General features: G+C 41.3%; 1 protein-coding gene across 3 annotated transcripts in view; it reads right to left on the reverse strand.

Annotated features, from left to right (window-relative positions):
* Ubr2 (ubiquitin protein ligase E3 component n-recognin 2) overlaps nucleotides 1-24,943 on the reverse strand; it is a 98,278-nt gene that overhangs the window by 15,525 nt on the left and 57,810 nt on the right. For 2 of the 3 annotated variants that reach the window (XM_003473860.5, XM_003473859.5), the window contains exons 19-34: nucleotides 24,402-24,524; nucleotides 24,225-24,288; nucleotides 23,682-23,806; nucleotides 21,675-21,727; nucleotides 18,979-19,081; nucleotides 15,283-15,331; nucleotides 14,720-14,874; nucleotides 12,763-12,865; nucleotides 10,034-10,143; nucleotides 9,841-9,921; nucleotides 8,954-9,132; nucleotides 8,307-8,506; nucleotides 6,504-6,597; nucleotides 5,174-5,335; nucleotides 1,713-1,816; nucleotides 905-983 (exon numbers count right to left, since the gene is read on the reverse strand). In XM_003473860.5, the coding sequence (XP_003473908.1) occupies nucleotides 905-983; nucleotides 1,713-1,816; nucleotides 5,174-5,335; nucleotides 6,504-6,597; nucleotides 8,307-8,506; nucleotides 8,954-9,132; nucleotides 9,841-9,921; nucleotides 10,034-10,143; nucleotides 12,763-12,865; nucleotides 14,720-14,874; nucleotides 15,283-15,331; nucleotides 18,979-19,081; nucleotides 21,675-21,727; nucleotides 23,682-23,806; nucleotides 24,225-24,288; nucleotides 24,402-24,524 (1,784 nt within the window). The remainder of the gene's footprint in view (nucleotides 1-904; nucleotides 984-1,712; nucleotides 1,817-5,173; nucleotides 5,336-6,503; nucleotides 6,598-8,306; nucleotides 8,507-8,953; nucleotides 9,133-9,840; nucleotides 9,922-10,033; nucleotides 10,144-12,762; nucleotides 12,866-14,719; nucleotides 14,875-15,282; nucleotides 15,332-18,978; nucleotides 19,082-21,674; nucleotides 21,728-23,681; nucleotides 23,807-24,224; nucleotides 24,289-24,401; nucleotides 24,525-24,943) is intronic. The other variant, XM_063238850.1, reaches the window with a different exon arrangement.

Raw genomic sequence — 24,943 nt, forward strand, 5'->3', positions numbered from 1 at the left:
ACAGGAAGATAATGGTGAATCAGGAAACAAGAGTACTAGAAAAGCCAAAATGACAGGCCTGGGGGTAGGGAGGAGTGTGCGAGGCAGAAGACTGATGAATGCCACTCTATTTAAGCCTTTGGTTCTGACTGGTTACTAAGCACAGCCCAGATTCAGCCTCCAGTGGTTTTACATGCTTCTGTACCTTACTTATGACCGCTGAGTCATCCTCACCTTACAGATGAGGTACAGAGAGGGTAAGCAACTTGCTCAAAGTTGCACAGCTAAAAAGCAGTGGTGCCAGGAACTGAACCAACTAGGCCAGCTCTGAAATCTAAGCTCTACTTTGTAAATGATGGGTTATGGGGCACAAGAGGATAGAAGATACTCTAGTTTTGATGCCAGGTTACTAAGTTTGGTGGGACCAAAAGTAGGAATAAAGAGTCAAAAGGAAACAGGATTTGGGGAGGCAGTGGAAAAGTTTGGATTTAGAAGTCTTGAGGTGATGCCAAGGAGACAGACATGGGAGTGTAGCAGGCGCTCAGCGAGGGGCAGCAGCAAAGACTGGGAACAGTTAAGCCACAGGGGTCACACAGTTTCTTTTTCATGTACCTTAGTGAACATAATCACATTTTACTCTGCAGTTTGCCAAATCATAGTCTTCCGAACTGCTGACTTAATTTGCATTTCCAGTGGGCCAAATTTAAGAGAATAAAGGGCCAGCCATGGTGGTATGTACCTGTAATCCCAGCACTCAGGAGGCTGAGGCAGGAGGGGCAAATGAGGTTCAGAGCAATGCCTGGCTACATGGTGAGTTCAAGGCCAGTCTGGACTGCATGGTAAGATCCTGTCTCAAAAAACAACAAGAAACCCAAAACAAATAAAAACAGAGAGGAGAGGAAGAGAGAGAGAATAGTGTACTTACGTGGGATGAAAATCCGGCCTAAAACCTGCAGGGAGCTGTAATTCATCTATGTTCATTGAATTCTTTGAAGAGGCAGCATCTACAGAAACAGGCATTTTAGTTCATAATTTCATCAAATTATAATATTCCTATATAATTCAGTTATGTGAGTAAAAAAATTAAAAATAGGAACAAATTCTCAGTGACAGGAACTTGCATAACAGCAACAAAAAGCACAAAAAAGCACAGGGCCCGGCTGACCAGAGCACTTCCTAGCCCAGGTGCTGCCGGAGGAGCAAGCCCACAGCCTTTATCCGGCCCTCGGTGCTTGTTCCTTGTGAACAGCCACCAGGATACACAGCACACACTGCTGTTCTGTTTCTGTGAGAGCAGATGACACACATCTGCTCACACCGCTTTCCCTCCAGGTCTGAAGCGCAGCATAGTCCATGAAACGTGGGAGCCCTGGGTGCCGAGGACAGTCCCATGTGCCAGCTGGGGACTGGAGCTGCCCAGAGGCTCCGCACAGGGGGGAGAGGGGAGGAGTCACGCCTTCCTCGCAGGGCCTGGCCGCTTCCCAGGGATGAAGCGATGCAATGAAGCCAAATTTCATGTATCAAAGCAAGGAAAATCAGAATACAGCAACTTCACATTTATTTACCTTTTCCTATTAATCTTTCATGTGGCCTTAAATTATCTTTATTTTGTGTTAATCACATAAAGGATATACCGAATTTTTAAAATCAAAGTTTGTAACTTTTAAATACTTTTAAACAATTTCTGCAGAAAATAGTTTTGGGAAAAAAACAAGCAGATTACCAGAACTTACTAGGAGCATTTTCTTCTTTCCTAAGACTCTGTAAGGTTTTTATTTGCTGGGATACTGTTCTAGTCCATTTTGTCAGATTTGGCTGGTCTGAAAAATTTAACCTGCTAGAAAAGATAATGGAGAATATTTAATATTCTATTGCTGTTGCTTAGTTTAAGACATAAAAGATGTGCTAAACTGTCATAGATGCAATACTTTATGCACACTTCAATTTTTTTCTTTTGGTACTGGGGATCGAACTCACAACCTCGTGCTTACCAGGCAAACACTTGAGCCGCTGAGCTAAACCCCAGCCCCATTTCATGCATTAAAAATAAATAAATAAATAAATAAAGACTAGGAAAAATTTGTTGCATTAAAAAAAAGTCAGACCAGATATTGGCCGATGGAAATACATTTTCAAAATCACGTTAATAACGTTAATAATTCCACTTTTTTTTTCTAGAATTCACTAAAATTTCTTACATATAGCAATCTGCACCATCATTTATGCTTAGCAAGTGCTTATCACATGACAAGTTCATAGAAGCGTGCTTCACGGTGACACTATTGCGGTCCTAGGTTTAATTCTCAAAGAATTCCTAGAGGTAGGCTGTCTTTATTGCTTCCATTTTACAGATGAGAAAAATGAGGTTTACAGCAGTGCGCCTGAGTAAGGCCACAAGGAGCGGGGCTCTGTCAGGGCAAGCTCAGCTGGGTCTGACTCCATACAGACTATGTGCTTGGGCGGAGCCGTCCTGGAGACCACAGCCGCAGGAAGATGTGCCTCGCCCCTAGCTGCGCTGGCTGGAGGCTGTCAGGATGAATGTGGAGAGGCACACAGTGAAGTAAACTCTGACAGGCAAGGGATGAATAGTTGGGGCATCTGGCTGGCCTACACAATCTCGGTAGGTCGGCTGCACATGGCTCTACTCAGCATCCCTGTGGTCTGCACCCTGACCACTGTCACCCACAACTTGATAATGTACGTCTTCCTACACACTGTGAAAGGAACACCCTTTGAGACTCCTGGCCAAGGAGAGGCTTGCCTGTTGACACACTGGGAGCAGATGGACCACGGGCTCCAGTTTACCTCTTTCCGCAAGTTCCTTAGCATCTTTCCTACAATGCTGTGAGTTTGTGGTGTGGAGCTGCTTGGTTAGCAAGAGCTCTAGGAATCAGGTGCAAAGGTTCATAGGAAAGCTTTGAAAAAAACGGCCAGGAATGGTGGCCCACGTCTGTGATCCCAACACTTGGGAGGCTAAAGCAGGGGGGTCACCTGAGTTTGAGGCGAGCCTGAAGTGCACTGGGAGACCCTGTCTCAAAAAAGCAAAAGAAGACTACCCATCTAAGTTCCTCTGACAATATTCTAGTATACTAGTCCTGAGCCTCCAGAGACCAGTATAAAGTAGATGGTAATCAAGCACTCCTTGGTGCCTCCCTGGTCATAGACAAATGGAGAAGGGACTGAGGAAAGACAAAAGTAAAACCAAGTGTCTTTATCTTTACCCTTGCAAAAGAAGGGAGTACGTAAAGGTAGAACTGATTTTCATCTTCAGAACTGACTGTGCAAGGTGGAAGCAAAGCGGACTCTAACAGTCAGACGGTGTGAAGCAGCTTTAGCTGTCATCTGTCATCGACAGTTAACAAATACAGATTGGGGCTCGGCTCTGTGGTATCAATGGATACCGAGGGACAGGGCTGAGGACAACCGCACAGGCACTGGAACAAAGGGCCACACATTTTTCCCTTTTCCATACCAACTTTTGTTTCATGAAAGCCTGAGAACAACAGAACCTTTCCCAAACTCAGGAAGAGGAGAGATCAGAAAATGGTACCACGGGTCCAGGCCTGCTAAGGGCAAGACTAGGCTGGGAGAGACAAATGAGGTTAAGAGCCGCATCTCTCCTCTGCAGCAGGAAGCCACGTGTGGGCTGTTTGTTTGATGATTACATTATCCATGTTTTTCACCCTTACAACCTTCCTATTCTGTTTTGCTGTGTATTTTTCTTATAATAAAGATGATTTTTTTTTTTTCAAAAAGCCCAAAGCCAAAAATTGTATTCTTTTTTTTTAACAGCCTTATGACACTCATGGGGAAAAATCCCAAAATGGAACCACCAAAGTGACAGGTGAAATCCAAAAAGGTGATTTCTTAATATGTAGTTAATCCTTAACTAACAATGAATGATTTCTTATCAGTTCAAATCCAGGTGGATGTCAACACCATAATATCCCTTTATGGCTTTAAAAAGCATGAGTTATCAATGAAACTCATTAATATTTTAACAATACTTTGTGGTAGCATAAGAGATTAAGACATCAAAATTTGAACTCCTAAAATTAAAGAGAAAAACCTGACTTGGAATTGAATCCAATTATTGAACAGAAACAGGTGATCTGTATTCATAAAACTTAAACTGATACAGTTTGAATATCCTGTACGGAAATATTTGAGACCAGAAAGAAGTATTTTGGATTTCAGAGATTTTCTCATTTTGGAGTATTTGCACAGACTCTTTCAGTTGAGCATCCACAGTCTGAAAACCCGAAATACAAAATGCAATAAAAATATAAAGTGTTTTGGTGTTACATATGTGCATTTGCAATTTTGGGAAACTTTGCTCATGACTAGCACTTGCCAGGAAGGTGCTTGTGCCACTTAGCTAAATCCCCAGCTCAAAATCTTTCTTGGGGGGCTGGGGATTTAGCTCAGTGGCATAAGCGCAAGCAGGCAGTTGTGAGTTCGATCCCTGGTACCGATAAAAACTTAAAAAAAAAAAAATCTTTCTTGGTGCATGCTAGCAGCACATGGTGATCAGTCATCATGTGGAGTTCACACAAGACATAGCACATGTTTTGTTTTTTTGATACTGGGAACTGAACTCACAATCTTGCATTTGCCAGTACTGTGCCACTGAGCCTGCATTTGGGATTTTGGATGTGCATGTGTATGCGTAAGGTGGGAAGTGCAATTCTAAACCTCAAAGTAGAGCTCAGATCTCAACAGGAGGCAGCACTGGGTTCATATGCCTAGTACTCTTACTGACTAACATTATGGAATGACAAGAATTTTAAACAGACTGACGGATTTTCAAATTTTTTTTTTGCCCTGGTTCCTAAAGATGCTGTTGGCCCAGTGAATGGTAAAAACTATTCTCAGTTTCCTGAGCATATTGACAAAGCATGAGGAATATTTAAAGGATGGTCCCTAAAAACAAGGGAGACAGTTTTTGAGAATACACAGGGATTTTATATGTTCTACAGCATTTATGGGTAAGAAACTATTAAATTTAGCTTATTCCTCTCTAGAAACCAAAAATCACATTGCACAGGGCTGTTAGAAGAAATCATCAAATAGGAAGACTGGAAAGTATCTGGGAAACACGCAACTGCACAGGCTGCTGCCCTCTGGTTTATTATTTCACCACTTCAGAGCAAATGTACTTACTTTGCTAAAGGTGTTTTGGGCCCAAATTTACCTGTTGAAAATGTTTCTTGGAGGAAGCAGCAGAGGAATGACAGTATTGCTCAAGCACTCACACAGCGGGCAGAGGAACTCTCCACACTCCACATCGTAGCTCGTATGTATGCGTAACCTCTGTTGCCTTCTCTGCTCTTTAGCTTGAACGGAATCAAAGTACCTTTACAACCAGAGAACACATGGTATCAAAACCAATGGTACTTATTTCAGTGCAAGGCACAAGCTTCAGCATTTTAAACTGTCTCCACAAAATCTACAAAAATGAACTAATTTTTTTTTCTTTTCTTTTTTTGAGACAGGGTCTCACCCTGCAGTTCAGGTAGGCCTTGAACTCACTTTGTAGCCCAAGCTGGTCTCAAACTCTCAATGATCCTCCTGCCTCAACTTCCTGAGTGCTGGAATTACAGCCACCATGCCTGGCTTGTTTTTTTTAATATCCAGAAATCAGTTTTATTACTTAACAGAAAATATGAGAATAATGTACATACAACAGAGTGTGGCTAGACCTTCGATTTCTGTGTTGTAACACATCGGAAAGTCTGCTTTTTCTGCAAACGCATTTTTTTTTTGGTTCCAGAGATCAAACTCATGATCTTGCGCTTGCCAAGCAGGTGCTTATACCACTGAGATAAATCTCCGACCCATGAACCAAATTACTTTTTAACACTGAATATTATGACTTCGAGTTATTTTAATAACCAAAATGGGTTAAGCAGTCTCAAGGAGGCAACAAAACTGACTTACAAATATGCATGTGGAAATCAGTTAACAGAAATTTCTTCCTGCGACTGTTCTCTGGCGACTCCTATAAGGTTGCTCACCCGGGGCGGCTCTAACAGCCCTGAGAGCACTGTGCTCCAGTGACAGCGCTGCCTGGCTGGCTGTGCAGAGGCACACAAAGCACTGAGGTTGAACAAGCCGGGGTTAGCCTGCCTTAGCACAGGGAACCCGACAGTTTTTGGAAAAAAACTAATCAAGAGCTGTTCACTGTGGACCTGAAGAAAAGCAACGCTACTTTTCAAAGATTTATCACATTGTAAGATACCTTTTTCTTCTTCTAGCCTGCCATTCGTTACAGATTTACTCCCCTGTTTTTAAGGACAAACATTATGCTGTAAAGCGCCATTAAAAAACTTCTGATATATTCTGAAGCTTTAAATAACATTTTTACATCTATGACAAAGCGAATCACTTTTTTGTTATTTATTAGGCAATAATATGGAGTTTTTTGTTAATTCTTTCCTTTAATCTAGAATGGAATTTCATTAAAATTCTGATTTTTAATCTTTGATAAACATTGCTTGACTAAGATTAAGAATATAAATTACCTTTGCCAACAATGGGCATGCATAACGTGCCCACAGCTACCAGTGTGTGTTCCACAAGACAGATCAGGGTGCATGAATAATGGATCATATTTTTCTGCATTACAAAACAAAACAAAAAACCAAGCATTTAATTTTCCTGTAATAAATGTGCAACCTTAAATTTGCGAAATCTTTGATAAGGACTTACAAACTTGAAATGAAATGCTAGTTTATTCCTTTCATTTAAAATATCAATAATTTATGCAAGACTCTGGATTATTTAGAAAGCAAAATAACAAGAAAATGTCTAAGTCCATACCAGAGGAAAAAGTAATTGAGAGTACTGTGTTCTAGTACTAATATATTACTCAAAGGAGATGAAAAATAAATACAAATAAGGATGCCTGACTTCTTTTGGAATTTTTAAAATTCTCTGTATAAATTAGTATAAACTGGAAGTGGCCAGCATTCTAGAAAGACTGACTCAAGGTTCCATCTGCTTTATATATTTGGACAATGCAAATGTTATGCAGTGAAGTATATTATGATATAAATTGTGAAGGCTTTTTCAGAGATCACATAGTTAGGAAATTGTATCTTTGACTTGAATTTTAAGACCACTAGTTCAAAGAACCTTTTTGGTTGGTTTGTTTTTGAGACTGAGTCTTGCCGTGGAGCTCAGGCTGGCCTTGAACTAGCAGCAATCTTCCTGTTTTAGTCTCCCAGGTGCCGGGGTTACAGGTGTGTGCCACCTGGCTTCAAAAAGCCATTTCTGAAGATAAAGCAGACCAGTCTTGCATAGCTAGTCCACCCCAGAGTCCCATCGAGACAGCCTTCACAGAGGGACAGCAACACCGCTCAAACACTCTTCCGCCCTACGTGGTGAGCAGCTCTGCCTGACGAGTGCTCGAGTTCGCACACTGTTCTACTTGAAGCAGCCTAGTGGTGTTGTGTGATCATATGCAGGTGCATGTTTTCAGCAGGCAGCAATCAAACCAAGGAGTAAAAGTGTGCAGCCCAGATTCCTTGGTGGGAGAAGCCACTGAACTCCCCTGGCTGCAGGGAAAGAGGCCTCAACTCTTCTCCCTCTCAGAAAACTGTAGCACTCAGGTCAGACCTCATTAGAGGGTGGCCCGCAGCCAGTCACTTCTCAGTGTTGGGGCATCCAGTGTGCGGTCCCAATGGGCTCCCGGAGGCCCTGGGAACTCTTCACCCTCAACCTCCCCATGAATGTCCTGCATAGCAATCTGTGTCAAGGCTGCTTCCTGGGAATCCTATCTGTGATGATGTCACTATCTGTATCAGAATCTGGCTCTAGACTGTCTCACTGTGCAGTTCAGGCTGGCCTTATTTAGGCTGGCCTCGAACTCACAATGACCCTCTTGCCTCAGCATCCTGAGTGCTGGGATTGCAGGTGTGCAGCACCACACCTGGCTCCAGACTCATTTTTCACATACATCTCTGCAGCAGTGCTGTTGAGCAGCCTGGCCTCACCCACAAGACGATGCAATGGCTGTTAACCACGGTCCGCCAATGCTGAGAACTTCACAAGTGGCTGGCAGGTAGGAAAGACTGTCAGCTACAACGTACATGAATGTCACATCACAAAGCAAAGTCTTTCCTTGGCCCTATGTATTTAACAGCTGTATGAGTCAGGGATGACCCTTAACCTTCTGGAGTAGTCATCAAGTGGGCAATTCCTATCAAAGTCATTCTCCCTGATGTGCCTATGGAGTTGTCATTAATTAACGAAATCTCTTCATTAACACCAGTCACACTGGTTGGCAGTCATGAAGAGGAGGACAAAGGCCAATTATGACTTACCTGGATCCTGAATGAATTTACTTCTGTTTTTTGACAGTACGGTTGATCTTTGGACAAATGCCGCCAAGACCATGGCTCTACTTTCCACGTTAACTTCTTGCTCCTCTTGACACAATATACAGGTCACAAACTGTTTGTGTTCAGGGACCTGTGTTTGTGCTGGGCCCAGGGCTGTAAGGGTCATACCTGAAACCACGGGGCTGCGACAAAAAGGTCAGGAATGAACGAACGGGCCCAGGAACTTCTGCGTAAGTATCAAATGCTAGACTCCAGAATGTACAGATTTCAAACATGGTTTTGGTGACCTGGCTCACAGAAGTCTTTCACCTGTATTAAAGGCCCCTCCTTAACTCTACCCAGCAATCCACTATGCACCTCAGACCCAGAGGTTGAGCCTTCACGCCTTTGTGATTGTCAAGTCCGGTGTCCAAAATACCAGTTAAGTGTTCAATTGAGTTAACAAGCTTATCTACAGCCAGAGCTTTCTAAGGACAGCTCCTTTACCTGGAGGTCACAAAATTTACTTACTGATTCTGCTAAATTACTTTAGGATTAAAAAATGTACTGATAAGTAAAAAACAGTAATAACACTGCCTAGGTGAGAGTCACTGACCAAGAGGTGAAGAACTTACGGGTGTTCTCTTTACCTGTTGTTAAGAACGGTGGAGGAAGAGCCTTCTAGATCTAACGTTTGCTGAAAGAGCTCTTTGTTCTCATCGATAAAGTGCCGCTGCATCTCAGACATCTGGGCCATGATCTTTTCTCTTCGCAGTCTGGCAATTTCAGCTTTTCTCTTCCTCTCAGCTTTGTCTTTGTCTCTTGAACTCTGAAATTATGATTCATTCACACTGTTAGACATTAAATGCATATTCTTTCTCAAAGCAAAAATATCTATTATAAACATCAATTAAACTATTCTATAATCTTACTTGAAGAATTTTTTTTTTTTTTTTTTTTTTTTGTGACAGGGTCTCGCTATGTAGTTCAGGCTGGCTTTGAACTCATGGTGATCCTCCTGCCTCAGCCTCCCAGAGGGCTGGGATTACTGGCATATGCCACCAAGCCAAGCATATAGAACATAAGATTCTTAATTACCATACTTTAGAGCAAATCAAACCAAAATACAAAACAAAAATCAAAAACTTGCCACAACAAATAAAGAGTGGGACGTTTCTTAGAATTTAAATGTTTGCAAATGTTATTAACTTAACATAGTTTTCAGTATTAGCATACTTTCCTTGTTTCCTTATTTTAATCTTTGCAAAGCTTGGAATGGAATCAGGGCCTTTAGCATGTTAGGCAAGTTCTCTGCTGATATACTACAAACCCAGCCCCACACACCTTACTTTTTTTTTTTTTTTTTTTGTGGTACAGGAGTTTAACCCAGGACCTCCATACTGAGCTATATCCCCAGACTTTTTTATTTTGAGACGGGCTCACTAAGGCGCTAAACTGCCTGGGCTGGGCTTGAGCTTCAGATCCTTCTGCCTCAGCCTCCGGAGTGCTGGGATTACTCAGTGCACACTTCTTATACCTCCTCCATTACAGTTCCTTCTGCCTCTGCCACGGGACTGGTTGATGAACTCATTCTTATCTTCTTAATTGCATTAAATGTCTACCAGAAAAAAGAAACTATCAGTTAGCTTCACATTACAAAACACTGCAATGTATACATGACAAGTATCTAACGGTTCTCACAAGGAGTGGCACAGCGCCCAAACTGTTACCTTCAGTATCCACCGAATCATGTCTTGGTGCACCTCCAGGTAGGGAGCGTTCTGCAGCGTCTCCAACATGGCCAGTATGCTCGGGGAGCTGTTCGGTGCTTCCCCAGGCTCTGAGGCAGAGTGGAAGGCACAGTGAGGCACCACTTTCTCACAGAACCTGAGCTCGTTGTTACAGTTCTGCTTGTTGGCAGGCCTCAGTTCTTGAGAATGTGATGTGTTCAGGCTTTACAAGCACATTTTAACAATCCTTTAAGCATTAAAAACTGACTTCTTTATACTTACTGATTATTTTAATGTACCCTCTAGCAATAGTACATAAAAACTCAGCTTAAAAAAACCTCAAAACTGGTCTACCCAAGGTTTTATGTCTAAGAAAACCAGCTAGGATTATGGAGATGCAAATATGCATAAATGTATCAGCTCACTTGGACTTTTCTTTAATAAAAGCTAGATTCAATAGGGCCAGGGATACAGCTCAGCAGCAAAAGTGCCTTCCTGGCAAATGCAAGGTTGTGAGTTTGATCCTCGGTACAAAAAGAAAAAAAAAAGAGCTAGATTCAAAATAAGATAAATTTCCTTCCTTTATGAACTCACTGCTTCTTTTTTGAAGAAAAAAATATGTATTCTCAAGAGTACATTTACTCCAGTATCAGCTAATCCAGTTTGTAGCCAGAAATGTCCAGTTGTTGATTTTCTTCAGTTATATGCTACTATTCTGGCAAGTGGGCTTTTTTCCTAAGAGGGGAAGGACTAAACTGTGTCATTTTTACTTTTTTTTGGTACTGGGATTGAACTCATGACCTTGTGTTTGTTGGGCAGGTGCATATGCTGCTGAGCTATATCTCTGGCACATGCCATGCCATTTTTAATATTCTTCCTGATCTAAAAGTCTATGGGTGTGTATTAGGGATTTGTCTCTAGATCAGGGAGAAGTTTCTCTGCAAATAAATACATATTTTTATCTTACTTACATAATGTTTCAAAAGAAGTAAGAGTATTGACCAGAGAAGATGATTGCTTAAGACAGACAGGAGAGAGGCTGACGTCTCCTTGAGGTGAGGGGACAGGTCAGGAGTGTGTGGTTACCCCACAGGGAAAGCATGGAGACAGAGGTGGTGAAGGTGCACTGTGCATGCATGGCCTGGCCATGGTGGAGAGGGCAGGGAAAGCTGGACCCACCAAGATGGCCTTTGTAGGAGCGCCACTGCCCCCTTGCTCTCCTTTACTTGAAAAGCCAAAGGAGAAAACTAGAGATTCAGTGACAAATAGGATGACTACCTCTCTGTTTTCCAGAAGAATACAACATTCTCACAGTCCTTGTCATCCATTCAGAAATGGCACTGAAGAACGGTACAGAAATAACCCTGTACCAGAAATTCACAATCCCTACCGAAGCATCCTAAGTCATCCCTAAGCACCCCAGCAGGTGGCCAGTTGCAGGTCTGGGCAGGGGAAGGGAGGCTGCTCCTGGGCTCCTTCTGCACCAGAATGACAGGTGGTGCCTAAACACAAATTGGGCCAGGCAAGAGCAGCCCAGAAGCGCACAGCGTGGCTCCCCCACTGACCACATGCACTCCAGTCTGAGCAGCAGGGAAATGATCACACTGACTATGAAACAGCTGGTAAAAAAGAATGCATGAGCAGTATTTTCTTAAAAAACCTACACAAGGGGCTGGAAATATAGCTCAGTGGCATAAACACCTGTCTGGCAAGCACAAGGTCAAGTTCGATCCCCTGTACCAAAAAACAAAACAAAACAAAAAACAAAAACAAACCAAAAAAACCTACATAAAAAAGAAAGAATCAAAGTTGCCACCACTGCAGGTGATTATTGAACCAACTGCTTACTATGAAATAAAGGGAAAAAAATTTTTTCCATGGTGCTGGGAATGGAACCCAGGACCTTGGCACATACTAGGCAAGGGCTCTACCAATGAGTCATACAGCCAGACCAAGGATACACTTCATTACGAGGTGAAACATTATGATGTCTACATTATACGGTTCAAAAAAGTGGTAAATATGAAAGCTAAAGTATCACAATACTAACTACTGAACCCAGTGTGAAGTATATGGACATTTACTGTACAATTCTCAACTGGTTAATAATTTTTAAAAATAAAATGCTAAGAAAAACATCTTCCTGGCCTTCTTAAAAAATTAAGTTACCTTACTTTATATGAGCGTCCAATCTTCTAGTAGTTACTTTTCTTATTAATACTGAAATCTCTTATTATATTTTTACACGATAACAGCAACAATTGAGATAAATGTGCTGCACCAATTTCAAAAAAAGAACACTTTTTTGCTGCTTATGGAATAAAACTTGTTAAGTGTGTACAGGTCTGTGTACAGGTCCTACGGTGAGTGTGTGGGTGGGGATGAAACCCCAGGCCTTCACAATCAGCTACATTTCCACCTTTTTTTTTTCTATTTTGAGACAAAGTCTTCCTAACTTGCTAATTTGCAGACTGAGTTCAAACTTTCAACCCTCCTACCTCTGCCTCCTTGAGTGCTGGGATTACAGGCATGCGCCCCCATTCCGTGTGGTTATAACCTATCGTTATTCTAATAATAGGACTTTCATTATGCAGATGAATACATGTACCTCAAATATTTGGATTGAATTTACCCAACTTAGAGCTTATATGACCAGACCAGAGAGGTTGTAAGTGATTATTTAAAATTCCTTATACGTTGAGTTAGTTTAGTAACACGTATGTACATACTTGAAATCTTCTGAGTGAAGGTGAACGTCACTACGTGCTCTTCCATGGCATTCTCTAAATGCTGCTTTTCTTCTTGCAGTGCCATTCCAATTAAATGTAACACCTCAAATAAAATATGTTTTGTAACTTTTAGTAAAAAAAAGAAAAAATCAAGTACATATTTTTATAAAAAAAAGAATTAGTACTCAAAGATAAATTGATCTATATTAAAGATTGTACTAAAACATTTAGTATTAATTTTTATTAAATTCAAAGAACAAAGTTAATTTTCTAGTAAAGATTCTTGGCAAAGAAAACAATATTCTCCATTTCACTGAGAAACAAACTTTAAGTGCGAATTCTTAGGGTAAGCTACAATTATCTGCAGGTGCGACCAAGCAATTCCTATAACACACTGCTTTCGTATCTCTACTAAGGACTTGAAAAAAAATCTAACAATCACTGGCCAAAGAAACACACAGATTAAGGTATTATCATATGATTATTCACTCTGATACTGCCTTTTAAGGACTGAATCTTTTTTTTTGTTCCTAAGGACTGAATCTTAATAATCTGAAAAAGAGACATATTTTTATCTTTACTGCCGTAATTCATTAAAATGTTGATAGTGATCTCACAGAAAAGTTCCTTACCAGATTTCTAAGAAAACACACAGCTACACTGAGTCTGTTTGTATTTTTACTACAATAACTCTGCTCCCAGTTTCTGAAGGAGATGGGTGTGCGGTCTCTCTTCCGCCCTCGCACAGGGGGCAAGCTGAGATCAGAGACTTGGAAGAGCCAGGCGCAGCAGCATGGCTCGGGTGTGCATAAGGCAGACACTGACACGCCGCCCTGCTTCATCACTGCCTGCACAGCCTTTGCTCACACAAGCCCGGCAGAGGTCTCTGTATGGCTCCCTGCTTTTATATTTCAAATACATACTTATGAACAGCGGGTGTGGGAGCACACAGGAGCCTTAGGCACTGAGAAGGGAAAGGACGGCAGCTGTATCTTCTCAGGCAACCTCTCTGAGATGATGTCTTTTTGTTTTTTGGTGACACCAGAGATTAAACCCAGGGCCATTGGATGGAGCTACATGCCCAGCCTTTTTTTATTCTTTAAATTTTGAGACTGGGTCTTGCTAAGTTGCCAAACTGCCCAGACTGGGTTCCAACTTGTGATTTTCCTGCCTTAGCTTCCTACTGTGCTGGCCCTACAGGCATTTGCCACCAAGCCTGGCTTATCAGGATCTTTAACCTACAGACAACTTTCCCCTGGAGTTTGAGCATGACAAATACTGTATGTTAAAGATCTAGCAGGGGGCAAGGCATGGAGTAGGCATTCTGAGTAACTGCTGCCCCTAATTGAGTAACATGGGAAGTTACTTACTGAAACCTGCCCTTCTCAGCTATATAGTGAACAAAAGTTTTCATGGAGTGTGTGTGAATTCAACAAGTTAATGGAAGAATGACTTGCATTCAAACCGTAAGATTCAAACAAAGTTCTAGACCTGCCACTGTTTAATTATACAGGAAAATAAACCTCCAACTCTCAGTTTCTTCAACTGTGTAACAGGAATACAGTGGGCTGGGGATGTGGCTCAGTGGTAGAGCTCTCTCCTGTATGTATAAGGCCCTGGCTTCAATCCCCAGCATCATAAAAAAAGGAGGAAAAATATGAATATTGACGAAGCCAATTTGTTTTTGGAGAACTGAATGTGACATATAGCAAAACTAACACAACACCAACAGCACAGAGCACACATAAAGGCCAGAGCCAGTGATGGACAGACCCGCCGATGGGCTGAGGTGAACACAACCACAAGGCTTCAAAATATCTGCTAGGCGCACACTTTCATTGTTAGAAACACAAGGAACAGTGATAATATTGTATTACAAATTAGATAATTTTTTAGTGTGTAGATATTGCCAAGAGTATTTTGGTTTTGAAAATATAGGAAGTGTTGTCAGACCTACCCTCTGCAGCATAGACTCTGACCACGCATATCCATTATGTTCCACAGCCCACTGCAGTATCGTTCCCATGATGCACAACATGACGTCTGACTGCAAAATGTTAACCAGACTTGCAAACAGAGGGCAGAAAGGAGGCAAAACTGGAGGTGGAAGTGCTGAAAGTAGAGTCGTTACGGTTCCTTTGCAGGACATGTTTAAAAAGCTGTCCCTTGGTTACGTACTTTTTACGGTCTTCATTCAAAGAATATTCACTAATGCACATCTTAAAGCTACACACTATCTTCTCAGGGTCAGTTAGACCAACAGAAACAGCGGGATAAATAGGAACAGAACAAAGGAAAGTCTTTCTTAGAAATATCTCAAGCTCTGAGATAAAAAAACTATCAACTCCAAGATAGACTGTCTTTTATTATCATATTATCTTTTGGCAAGGAGAATGCTCACCCAGAAAGCTTAAATTTAAGCCTTATATTTCACCAATAGAAAACATCACAGTTCATAGAAAACAAAATTCGCAAGTGAGAGAGACTGATATGAGATTTTTTGGGAAAGACTTAAAATACCTGTATCTTCTCTATTTTGTCTTCTCAATTTTCTTTGTGCTTCTTCTGCCTAATAAAAAGAGAAAGCAATTTGGGCAGGAACTGTACTGTGAAACAATTTTATAACCCCACGTAGCGGTGTGAGTCAGTCTTTGCTGTACTACCTTAAGGTTTCTGGAGAGTTCTATCCTTAGTGTTCTGGCAGCTCCCTCCACCCTCAGTGCACATCAAAGTTAAGTTCTGTTCCCACTAAATGACTGCGCAAATGAGGTCTCTTTAAAATACAAGAGAAACATGTACAAACCGAAACTGAAAGTAAATAAAATGGGTTAACTGTTAACACACTTTTGGGGACCGGATTATGTCATGGTTAAACTGCTGGCCATGAAGGGACCTTTGGCTGTGTTGGAAAAGTTCCTATCACAGTGCTCTGAAGACAAGATAACCCCACAGCTGAGGCAGCAAGGACACGAGGACACGCACACTGGCTGCTCACACTTCCTACTCCAAAGCAATAAAGCCGTCAACCTTAGAGATCAAACAGTTCTCCTAATTAGCAAAATTTACTGTCCTTGTTCTATTTCTCGAGAGCCTGCTCATTTTTGCTGCTTCTGCCTTAGATGTGCCTTTTTCCTCTGTACCCCTGAATCTATGGAAACTCCACTCTGTGTGATCCAGAAAGTCTTTGTCTTAGCTCCTACAGAGCGTTTTGGACCCAAACACCATGACTGTATTTGTCTTTACTTAATCCTTTTCTGTATGCTTGCCCACAAGATCAATAGCCTGATTAGCTGTAAAGAATACAGGTTGAAAATATTGTATTCCCAAGTATTGAGTTTAGTCACCCAAGTATTATAATCCTCTTTCTAGTTTTCCTCACAATCCAAAAAGTTGTATTTGCAATCCCACTGAGATGTTATTGTAATCCTAGCAAGTTAATTTTAATCTACCACCTCCAACGCAACCTACGGTGAGATAAAAGACACCAAGACATTCCAAGTTAAGGGTAGCCAAGGGGTCCTAAGTCCAGTTCCCATGAGGAAATGTGGACAAAGGCCCTGATCCTAGGCCTTTCCCAGAATTTATTCTCTTGTGAAGAAGGGGGGTGGGCATGGATGAGTGACAGTGAGGATGGCAGGAATTATGTAACCTGAGCTGCTTGGCCAGGTGGGAGAATGGCATCTTTGTAAATTGCAGAGATAAAGATATACAGAGGGATCAATTTTCACAATCTAATTAAGGTAGTAATGGAATTGTTTTGGGAGGCTGTTGCTTTGGTTTTTGATATGTAAACTCTTGTGCCCTGGGGAGTGATGGCCTCTTTATCTTCAAGCTCACACCCAGTTGACAATCCTGGAGTTACTGACTCTAGCATTCCACTGTGCTCATATCTGGGTATGAAGAACACTACTCGAGGAAACCGGACTGTCTGTTGGCTCTAGAGATTATATACCAGCACCTTATTTGTAATGTTTAGAGCCAGTTGAAGAGAAGGAAATACCATAGTCAGCAACCTACATATCGGTATAAGGAAATAAGTTCCAGATAATCAAAGTCCCAGTAATTATTTCGCATTCAAGGGGAGTCACTGGGGTTGTCTCCCATACCTCTCCCTTGTTTTGTGGATCTAGCAGGGCTAGTTGTGGTTGTATGGCCTGTAGTTGTCTTTGGGTAGTGAATCCTCTGTGACAGGCTTTTTTTTTTTTGTCTTTTTCATTTTTATCGGTACCGGGGATCGAACTCACGACCACCTGCTTGCAAGGCAGGTACTTATGCCACTGAGCTAAATCCCCAGCCCTCTAAGACAGGTTTTAATGAGAAAAATTATAAAGAATAGAATAAGCACACCAATTTGGATATAAAACCAAAAATGAGCCTTGAGGTGTACAAATGGATTTAATTGTCCTATGGCATCAGCAAACTTGACCTCAACTCTTAATTTGGGTATAGCTGTCTGTTTGACATGGACAGCACTAGTCTCTGAAAAGCATCTATATCCACAGTAACATTTTGATGAATCACTCCTTTTTTATGCCTTTTGATAATCTCCCAAGGATGTAGGATTTTATAATATGGCAATGGGGTGATTAAAAAAATGTCACCTTATAGTGACACTTTATGCCTTGTTGTAACTGCAAGCTTTAATTTGATCTCCCATCCACAGGACTGAAGTCTCTAGAATGTTCACTTGCATTTGTGACTTTGTATTAAATGTGCTAATGCTGTAGAGCCAGTATCTGTACTGACTAGCAAGAGAACTAGGAAGTAATCTCTGCAGTAATCAACCCAAGCATCCTCTTGGTTTGATTAAATCTTCTGATCAAGTTTTTCGCCAAGAGGGCAGTAGGTGAGTGATACCAATGCTCTGGTACATTGACTGGAAGCCAAACTCTAGGCAGTCTGTCCATGATTATTATCGAGCAGTCCTTAGAAAGAAACTCAAGTATGATACAATGGGTTAGATAACAATTAGTACATGAGAATGTATTTTGTTGCCATTCTGTCTTTCCTATCAACAGTATATAAGGATCATGAACACGTATGTTTACTCTTAATGCCTATCACTCTGTAACACTGCTTTTACTTTTCCTCCATCAACTGACTGCAGATGTTCAGCCTGCAGCTGTCCTGCATGAAAATGCAGGGCTAGCTTCCATAAAGCGTGCTGGATGGGCCCAGCCCTGTCACTGATAATAAGTCTAGGAATAGGAGAATTGAGGACTCTACCTGACCATGTAATATTAGAGTTAGTATTATTTAAATGTTATTGTATGGTCAGGAGAGTCTGAAAAGGAAATCTCATGCCAATCTTGACCTTTTTCCATAAGTAAACCTCTGGGACACTAGTCTATAAAGGAATAATTGAATTTGTGTATAATCCGCCAATGGTATGGATCTCTGCAAGACTGCCAAGGGCCCAAATCACCTTCCTCGAAATGAGGGGCACGAGCTACTGGAATACAGACAGGAATGTTAGGTTTGAACTCTCTAACAAGGTTATCATCTAGGGAATAAAAGTCAAGGTCAGTAAGTAAACTATTCTTTTGACAATCATATCTTCCAAACCTGATTTACAGCAGACATACGTGGGTTAGAGTCTTGCCGTAGTGGAGTTACACATAAGGGAGGATATACAAAGTGACAGGTAATATTTACTTTAGCTTATTCTTGTAGATGCATGAAAATATAAGGGCCTGGCAGTATAGTAAATATAAGATTGTTGTTTTCTATAGAATTAAATCTCTGGTGCTTGTCCACCCAACTTAAGGGTCTGAGCAGAGGTGGATTAGGTCTGTAAGCCCAGTGTTCCTCTCCCTGAACCAAAGGAATACATGTTGCAGCTGTGAGAATAACAAGCATTGTAAAGAAAAAACTATCAGACTATTGACCCAAACCCTGGCTGTTAATAGATGGCATGCCCCACAAATGGTCTGCTGTAGGGCTTTTTCTTCAAAAGCCAACAACATACAATTATGCACATACAGGCATTTATAGTTACACAGAGCTTACACAGCTGTGCACAAAGTGTTAGGTGGGGAACCCTGAAATGTTAGGCAGTTACTTATACTTTCTTCTGTATTTATACCTTTTTTATATTTTCCAAAATTTCTACAAGAATGGGGGAAAGCCCTTTTTAGTCTGAAAAGCAGTGAGAGTTTTCCAGGGGGAAAGAAGTATCCAGTCCTTTCCCTTTATAGCTTTAATTTTCCCAATTACCTTGGACTGCTCTGCCCTTGAGAAGTGATAGAAATACAAGTTGAACTCTTTGGCACATTCTGGTTTCAGCTCATACATGCCTCGTCCTGTTAATCCAGGTTTCCTAGTTAAAAAATAAAGGCCCTTAGTATATTACTGCTAAAGTTATATACTAATTAAACAACAATAAAAGAAAAACAACAACAAAAAAATAAATTCGTGAGGGTCTCAGACGTTAGAAGAAGAAACAGAGTTGTCATCTGCTGCTGGGGTGCTGAGCTCAAACAGTTTTTTGTGTGTTACTCTGGCACTCTAACTGCAGGTCTGTATGTGCATCCGTTTTTCTCCAGCATGGTTACTTTCTCCCTCCTAACTAGACATATGAATGTGATGGACAAGTGACTGCAGCAATTTCAGTTTAACCAAGAACAGGTTACTTAGATTTCAATAGCTCCAAGCAATTGAAGCACAGTAAAAGTGATGTCAACCACTTAACAGTTTACCCTGAGTGTCACTCAGCGTGTTTGTGCCCTGACTATCCTATGCATTGCTCACCCGGGTGTCACTTCAACCTGTGGATTGTTCAATTGAATAAATTTGATAAATTTGTCATTTTTATGTTTTTTGTTATCTTATAAAATTCACAAAAAACTAGGCAATCTTTTGTCATTATGTATTTAAGTAACTGGACCAGCAAGTGGTTAAAGTATACTATGACATGTCAAGATGGTTGTTGTAAATTCTATTGCAGAAAAGAGCAGAAACAATGTTTCAATTTGAGGAATCTTCTTTTTGAGGCAGGGTCTCACTATGTGGTTCTGGCTGGCCTTGAACTGACAGTGATCCCTGCCTGCCTCGGTTTCCCAAGTGCTGGGGTTATAAGCTTGCACCAGCATGCCCAGCAGGAAACTTAAGTAGGTTACAAAACCTAGACACCCAGCAATGCAGAAAAACGATTTTAAAACATTTGTGAGAGATGATATTATAAAGATAAACATTAAGTGATAGAAAGCACTTGCAATGCATTTACTATAGTTAAGAGTAACTATCTCTAATATGTAAGAAGTGTTTATGGAACATCATGATGGTGACAACTGCAAGGAAACATACACAAAACTATGACTAGCCAGGGATTTAGCTCAGCAGCATAAGTGCCTGCCTGGTAAGCGTCAGGTGTTATGAGTTCAATCCAGAGTCCAAAAAAAAAAAGAAAGAAAAAGGTATGAGTAATTACAAATGGTGAATACCACATGAAAATGCACTCAACCTCTCTGGTGAAGTAATGCAAAGTAAGGTAACATTTTCCAACCAGATGATGTCTAACAGTTATACACAGGTGGGGGTGTAGGCAAGTGGCAGTGAAACATGCTAAGGCCCTGGCTTCAAACCCCAGAACGGGGGGGAGATGAGGGAAAAAGAGCGCACAGGGAAGAGGTTAAATATATCACAGGAAGTGACCCTCAAGGCGTAGTAAGAATGAAACAGGCCCAAATGTACCAACAAGGCATACTAGGTCAAACTAAACAAAAACCAAAAAAGATATGAACACCAAGACATACCCCATTATGGTTTAAAAAAGATTAAAGCACAGTAATACAGAATGGACCCGTTTTTATCTTCCTAGCCACTTACATATACAGATATAAATGTTGCAAGTATAGAAAAAAGCTTTGAACAAATACTGTACATCTAAAATGCATAAGTCACCTGAATGGTTACAGTGATACTTTTTCTTCCTACTTTTCTGTATTTTCTGGAAAAGCATGTATTGTTTTTAAAACCAATAAAACAAACAAACCAAAACACTGCCATTACGGTGGGGAAAAAGCATGATTAAGAAAATGGGTGGGTTATGGTGGCACATACTTGTAATCTCAGTACTTGGGAGACTGAGGCAGGAGGACAGTCATGAGTTCAAGGCCAGCCTAGGCTACACAGTGAGCTCAAGTTAAGCCTCAATTACATAGTGAGACCCTGTCTCAAAACAAAACAAAAATAAACAAAAACCAAAAAAACAAACAAAATGCCTGGATAGCTTTTAGGAGATAAATCAGCTTATTGATTAGAATCACAGTAGACAGCACACAAGGCAGCACTCAGGCTACGTCACAATCCTAGTGGAACATTCAAGCAAAAACAAAGAAAGCAATGTTTGGAAACCCTAATGATTTACTCACGTCACCGCTCAGATTAACTCCTATTATTTGAAACAGTGAATACTCGGTCTGAACGCTATGGAGACCCTCACAGTACTGCTTTAGCCTCTAAGTACAGGCCTAGGTCATGAAAATACAATGTCAGTGAGAAATTGAATGCAGTACTTGAACTTGAAAATGTCACTCTGAAAGCAATAATTTCACTCTCAGTTCCAGTAAAGGAAACACCCTAATAAAGAAGATTAAAAACAATGCCACCACCACAACCACCACAAGCCAGCCCAGGTGGCACACACGTGTAATCCCACAGACATGAGAAGGCTGCAAGTTTGAGCACAGCCTGTGCAACTTAGTAAGACCTTGTCTCAGAATCAAAAGGGGAATGAAATAGAGCTCAGTGCATCCTAGGTTCAACCCCAAATAGCACTAACAAAACACACACACACACGCACACACACACACACACACACACACACACGCACACACACAGAAACACGAACAAAGCCTCCACTCACACCAAACAAACCCCACAAAATGTGAAGTAACAGGAAGTAAACCTACCTGAAATGGGCAACTGTTTCAATGACATTCTCCATGCCAGTCTCCTTGTTCTCCTAAAGGGACAGGAAAGGAGCATGTGCCATGTTAACAACGACAGCTGCTGAACTCCAAACATTGCGCTTCACCTCACTAACCCTCACAACATTACTATCCCGCTGTAAGGAGGGTTCCACAGTGAGCACAGTGAGCGTACACAGCCGGGCACACTTAGCTGGCACTCTGACATTCATTCATCCAAACTAAAACTTCTAAAAATGTCACTGCCAAATGCAATCAAGGTAAGAGCTTTTGAAGGAATTAAATGATAACACAAAGTGTATTAAGACACTTATATAATTTAAATAAAGTATTTACGGTACTTTGTAAAATAGTTGTATTAATTGCTTATCTCCAATATAATAGTACTTCCAAGAGGTTAACAGAAATTCTACGAATGAAGGATTCTCTGGTCAAAATGTTTAGGGAGATATAGTTGGCATCATTCTGTACAACCCTTTAAAGCATGTTTAAAGCCCGTTCTTTCCTAAAGTTCAGGTTAAACTATATGCCCTCATGTAACAATCCAGGATTTATTTTCTGCATTAAAAAGTGAAGGTCATTTTTATTCTGAGTAAACCTGTGATTAAGACATTAAGTGCTACTGTTTTTACGTATGACAATGGCACACAGATAGGCTGGTCCAAAGCCCTAAGCTCTTCTACAGCAGTCACTGCACCTCGGCTCTGCAGACCTGGAGGCCACCCCTGGAGTCTGAGTTGCAGGGCTGACCTGTGCACTGTGGGCCCTCCGCTCTGCCCACCAGACACTAGGAGCACTGTTACTTTGTACCGAGTAGTGACACTGCCCTCCTGTCCCTCCCAAAGAGCACTGTCCCAGGGCAAGGGGCCTGTTTACTGATGACACGGTAAACGCGGTATCCTATACAAAACAATCGGGGCCACCGGGATAGGGATCAGGGTACAGACAGACAAGACTAGTCAGTGAGGGACTTGGCACACTGAGTGTCCTGTATCTGTACGTGCTTCAACTTTTTCACAATGAAGTGTAAAAGACATTTACTCCACAACAAAAATACAGCAAGTTGAAATCGCAGAATGAAGGCTGAAAGTTTTGACCTGTTTCAAATTTGGGGAACCATTTAAAAAGCCTTAATGAAAACAGGGCCCATTCTCAGTTCTGAGAGTGCAGAGTCTCAAAATCACCATGGCTGAGAACTAGATGGCTGAGGAAATGATGACGCTGAGTGGAAAACAGCCAGAATTCAACATTCAGTGTCCTGGGACTGTATTTTGCATTCATGAAACTGAAAAAATGGCTCATTATTACGGTGAATTTTTGGATGTCTGAGAAGAAAACAGTTCTGGAAAACTTGGTCTAGTCTACTCACACACGTGCGTCAGTACTTCTCACGTCCTCAACGTATGAGACTCTATTCCCACACTAATTCTGCACTACCAGATGCTACAGTAACTCTCTAATAGTATAAAAATCCACTTGTAAGGACCAGGTCCCCTCCTCAGCCTTTATTGTCTTCCAAGGTTTACTGTAAAAGATCATAGCCCGTGGGCCAGGGATTTAGCTCAGTGGCATAAATGCCTGCTTGGCAAGCTCAACGTTGCAAGTTCGATCCCTGGTTCTAAATAAATAAATAAATAAGTAAAATTATAGCCTTATTCTCTTTTCCATTCCTCCTCCTAGTTTTTCTAATTATTTATATTACATACAGAGTTATACACAATTTAGAATTACAGATTTTACAACTGTGAGAAATGTATATCGAAGTAAATCTCCACTACTAGACTAACACGTGGGGAAAGCTCACTACAATTTTCTTTTTATAAGGTACTTATGATTACACAAGCCTATAATCCCAGCACTCCAGAGGCTAAGACAGGAAGATCACCGTGGGTCTGCTGTCAGCCTGGGCTCTACAGTGAGCTCAAGGCCAGCCTGAACTACATATGAGACCTTACTACAACTAACCTATGATACAAGGTAGGTACTTACATCTTCAGGCAGAGACTTTACCAATTCACTATGAGCCATAGGTTTGATGCTCAACTGGTGGATAATCTCCCGCTTAATTTCATCTGTAGCATTTACTTGTCCAACCCCAGGACTAAATCTCTCACCTGCAAAAATGAGAAGGTGGACATCCACATTAACACAACCACAATCCTCAGGCGACACACCTGTAACACATGCAGCACGACCCTGTGCTCCTGTTTTCATCTCTGGGTGCGAACAAGTCAGCAGAGAGCGGCTCCTGGCCACACTTCTGCATCTCAGACGCAGAGGCAAGTGCTGGCTTTTGGCAGGGAGCGCTCTGGCTGCTACGTTAGAGGAAGGACCAGAGGTCAGGAAGCAAGAGGTATAGACAAGGAGCATCCAACACTACAGGGTCTACAGGGTGGGAAAAGAGAAAGCTCCAGTTCCCTTTCCCTAAAACTGGTAACTGTCTCTCAACAGAAGAAACACAGGTCATACATTGTGAACTACAATCCCAAAATCCAACCTAATGTGTGAATCTGTTAAATGATCGAAACTTACCAACAAGCATTATAATGAGGTACAGCATTTCTTCTATTAGAGTATTGTTCTGCTGAACAACATCCTGCAAGTGGGATCAGAGAGAAGAGCATATATACTATATTCTCACAGAGAGTGACACAGCCACAAAGAAGAAAGACTCTCTTTAGGCAGGTGCCTGGAAAAATGCACTCCTACCTTCTGGGTGATCTCGGAACTGAATCTTTTCCCATACTCTGGTGTACTGAAGATCTGATAAAGTTCAAAGCGGCTGAGCATTATCATCAGGAAATGATTTGGATCCATCATGGAGACACCTGTCTTTTTTTGTTTGTTTTTTGGGGTAAAGGAAAAGAGAACGGTCAAAAGGGACATTAAATAATTAGTGAGATATTTTGGTTTGCAAAGAGAAAGCGGCTTACTTTTCTACCAATGGAAACACAAGATGGAAGCTCACTGGCCCCAGGCCCTAGCGTGGTAGGTGACAAGTGGGGACAAGGATGCAAGCTGGTGAGACAGAAGTTAACAAGTAAACAAGCCCTCTGAAGTCCAAATCCACACAAGAGTACCACGGATTTTCCATTCAACATTTCTCACTCTTCCTTTTAATGTTTTGAAAGACTACATTCTTAACAATGGAAACAAAGCTTTCATAAATGCGAGGGAAAGAAGGGTTGGAGGGAGGGAAAAGAAAAAAGGAAGGAAAAACTATTCCTATCAATTTGGCTCTCAAGTTCTGT

The sequence above is a fragment of the Cavia porcellus genome, unplaced genomic scaffold (genome assembly GCF_034190915.1).
Source record: "Cavia porcellus strain 051 isolate PalLab524CR breed Dunkin Hartley unplaced genomic scaffold, mCavPor4.1 scaffold_28, whole genome shotgun sequence".
NCBI classification, from domain to species: domain Eukaryota; kingdom Metazoa; phylum Chordata; class Mammalia; order Rodentia; family Caviidae; genus Cavia; species Cavia porcellus.